Source organism: Perissodus microlepis, chromosome 15 (assembly GCF_051167445.1).
Source record: "Perissodus microlepis isolate ML-2025 ecotype Zambia chromosome 15, ASM5116744v1, whole genome shotgun sequence".
Classification (NCBI taxonomy): Eukaryota; Metazoa; Chordata; class Actinopteri; order Cichliformes; family Cichlidae; genus Perissodus; species Perissodus microlepis.
The window spans coordinates 5,555,948-5,559,908 of record NC_140475.1 but is presented as its reverse complement, the minus strand read 5'-3'; the positions used below and the strand labels follow the sequence as shown (position 1 = coordinate 5,559,908).

General features: G+C 43.5%; 1 protein-coding gene across 1 annotated transcript; it reads left to right on the top strand.

Moving 5' to 3' along the window:
* Positions 1 to 2,241: 2,241 nt before the first annotated feature.
* Positions 2,242 to 3,740, top strand: LOC146371490 (thyroxine 5-deiodinase-like). The gene has a single exon (XM_084953798.1). It carries the CDS (start codon positions 2,359 to 2,361, stop codon positions 3,163 to 3,165), a length of 807 nt encoding a protein of 268 aa, XP_084809924.1. The 5' UTR covers positions 2,242 to 2,358; the 3' UTR covers positions 3,166 to 3,740.
* The last annotated feature ends 221 nt before the right edge of the window (positions 3,741 to 3,961 follow it).

Below are 3,961 nucleotides of genomic sequence, written 5' to 3'. Positions count from 1 at the left end.
GGCAAACATTTACTATACCAGGTTTGTTTTTGTTTTGCACTTTCACCATTCCTCCATTCCTTCAAATCGCGGTTAAAACCCCCCCCCCCCACTTATTTAGCCTTGCCTTTTCTACCAGTTAACGCTTGCTTGTTAGTTAGCTTAATGCTTATTCTTATCTTCGGCTTATTCTTAATTACTTTTAATCATTTTCAATTTTTTGACTGTTTCATCCTTTACACTTAGTTTTCTTTTATGCTTTTATATGAAATTCTTTTGCTTTTGTGTTTTAATGCCATTCAACCTGCTAGCATGTTTTGGTGCCTTGCCATAGACCTCATCCTTCCCTGTTACTTCATCCTACTCTCTTGCATGTTAAGCACTTTGGTACACCACTGGTTTTTAAATGTGCTATGTAAATAAAGTTTGTTGTTGTTGTTGTTTCACAGATTATGTAATGTAACATCTTGGTTTAAATCAACTCTGACATGTTTGTTAAGTTAACATATTATTTATTCCAGCTTGTCTACTTTGTCGAACTCACCTTACTTACCTATGTTCCAGGAGCAGAAGGAGGAAGTGCTGCTTCACTTCCTGTATTTATAGCTTCCTGTTTAGTCTGAGGTCACAGGAAGGGACCAGGTGAAGAAGGGGGAGAATTGGTGTAATTTAATAAAGTCAAGTTTATGTTGTTTGTTGACAAATGGATGCATTGATGTAATATCTATTGGTTACACCTTAGAGTGTTTTTTATTGTTAGTAAAGAGTAGTATCATAAGTTTATGAGTATGGCAATGTTTGTCTTACCTACTGAATGGATGATAGTGAATAAATCACTTGCTGCACTGGACAGCATCTGTCTCCTGCCCTTCTTCAGCCACTTTGGTCAAGCTACCTCACAGGGTGTCACGATACTATTAGATCTTTAAGATAAGATGCAGCCTGGTTATTTGATACCCATATTTGAAGAGAATGATTTTGATTTCTATTCTGGATTTAACAGGGAGCCAGTAAAAAGAAGCCAATGTTGGGGAGGGGGGAATGGTCATATTATGTTTAAAATGATCATCCAACATTGTAACTGTATATGGGTGATGATAAATAGTGAACAGCATAGTAGAATTTCTGTAGGTGACAAGAAACTGTATATTCCTATTTGTTTTTACAGCCGGTGTATGACACAGCCAACACAGTGAAACAAGCCATGGGGTAGAGTGAAAAAGGTAGGAGGAGGAAAGAAATAATTTTTTTAAAAATAGAGGAAAGGGGACAGACTCAGGGGTGGGAAAGAAGGTTGGACACATGCTGGGAGTGTTATGGCATCAGAGAAACAGATCCAAGCAGTCACATGGATGCCATGTCATCAACGCCCGAGATGAGGAGGAAATTTCATGGTGAGGCAACATGATTTGCTTCGGCCTTTTTGTATCATACGGAATAGGAGGAACTTAAGCATGAGAATACAGTAATTCCACATTTCTTTTTTCTGTGTAATCATCATAAATAGGAGGAACTTAAGAATGACAATACAGTAAATTCCACGTTTCATTTTCTAGTTTAATCATCTTTTACTAGACCAGACAGTCAGGAACAAAAAGTTGCTGACAAAATAACAGAATTTTAACTTACAATAACCCCAAAGCCCAGCTCAGCATGGCCTACTCACTGTTCATAGCTCCCATAGACGAACCTTCATTTTAATCTCACATACACAGTACTGCCCAAATGTTGCTCAAAACAGCACAGTGATCATTTCCTCCTTCAGTTTGTGTCTTTGGGATCATGTTTTGCCATGATCACGGGCACAGACACACGCACTTCAATTTTGAAACTGGTGATGGCAGGTTTATGCTGCCTCCTTTTCCTCACAATATGTTGAGGGGCCCTAGACGAAGCGAATGACTCATCCAGCCTAGATGGTCTGTATGAATCCAGCGCCGTCTAGTGGCCGTAGAGGCCGCTGAAGCATGAAGTGAGTCAAATGTTTTGCCTACTTTCTGAACCAACCGTACGAAGTCTACATGCCCAATAAAGTACAAAAAAGAAAAAATAAATAAATAAACAAAACAAACCCCAAAAGATAGAGAACTGTCATGTGTTATCAACATTCAACCTCTCAATATATCTTCCTCTCGCGCTTCCCATGTCTTTGTGGATCTTTGAAGCCCAGAGTTGACGGGAGGTAATCCCCACCATGTGAGTGGGCGGTGCGGGTACCGGAGGCGTGTCCCCCCCCCCCCCTCCTCATTATTCAAACGCTGCTGTACCTATAAAAAGAGTGCCTGCGTGCGTCAGATAGTTTTCTCCAATGGGTAAAGGTGACTAAATACCAGTTGTCTCGTTTGCCGGCACAGTCTCATCCTATCAGCTGGGGGAGAGATGATGGACGACTCCGGCGGTGTCCAAATGGCGAAGGCGCTGAAGCATGCAGCCCTCTGCCTGATGCTGCTGCCCCGGTTCCTTCTGGCCGCAGTTATGCTGTGGCTCCTGGATTTCTTGTGCATTAGGAAAAAAGTGCTGCTGAAAATGGGAGAGAGGCAGGAGAGCCCTGACGACCCGCCGGTGTGCGTCTCTGACTCTAACAAGATGTTCACCTTGGAGTCCCTGAGGGCCGTGTGGCATGGTCAGAAATTGGACTTTCTCAAATCTGCGCACCTTGGGCGCCCTGCGCCCAACACCGAGGTGGTGCTCGTCCAGGAGCGGAAGCAGGTGCGAATCCTGGACTGCGTGAAAGGGAAGAGACCGCTCATTCTTAACTTTGGCAGCTGCTCCTGACCGCCATTCATGACGCGTCTGACGGCGTTTCAGCGCGTCGTGAGTCAGTACGCAGACATTGCGGACTTTTTAGTTGTATATATCGAGGAGGCGCATCCCTCGGACGGCTGGGTGAGCTCAGACGCGCCGTATCAGATCCCCAAGCATCGCTGTTTGGAGGACAGACTGAGAGCCGCTCAGCTGATGCTCACTGAGGTGCCGGAGACCAACGTGGTGGTGGATAATATGGACAACTCCTGCAACGCCGCGTACGGAGCCTACTTTGAGAGACTTTACATCGTGAGGGATGAAAAAGTGGTGTACCAGGGGGGCAGGGGTCCAGAGGGATACCGGATTTCCGAGCTTAGAAACTGGCTGGAACAATACAGGAACGATCTGCTGAATTCCCAAACAGCGATACTCCATGTGTAGATGCTGAACTGCCCGCTGCTCTGCCCACTCTGCTTAATAAGTATCCAACCCACAGTGCAAAATATCCAGATGCTGCTATCAGATGTTCACCCATGGCACATTGTTCTTTTTCTTGCAAAAAACATGAAGAAATTTTTTTTTTCAGGACTCTTTGTCAAAATAGCCTAAAGTCATGTTGAAGCATAGACCGTAGGCTGTAATTTTGTGCTTGTCTCGACTTTCATTGATTGCGCATAGCGATTCTCTTTATTTCTTCTTTTTGTATGAAAAAGTCTCAATTGGATTCAATTGGTAATCACTCTATTTTTCTACAATACCTGTGTGTGTGTGTGTGTGTGTGTGTGTGTGTGCGTGCGTGCGTGTGCGCGTGCGTGCTAATATCGCCTTCTGGTGTCTCTGTGAAGTTCGGTTTTTAAAAGGCTCATCCAGAAAACCGACACTGATGTTTCCGACACTGGTAGCGGGTCCATATTAGCGGGACGCCTCACTCGGTGACCGACTGCCTAACGGTGTAACGTTGAAGCAATTGTAACTGAACAAATGTTTTTAATAAATGTCAGATTACACACTGATGACGCACTTTTGAGTGTTGAAAACGCCTTAAAGCTCTTCCTTTGGTCATCCTGGTGCATCCATTTTTATTTTACTGCTTCTGTTTACTTCTAAAAAGAGAGACAGAGAGAAAGGAAAGAAAGGAAAAAGCAAGTCGTCATATTTGCTTCCTGTGTAGTTTTAAAGAACAGATTTAGAACTGAGCTTCATATGATTGCTTATCTCTCTGTTATGACGTTGTTTA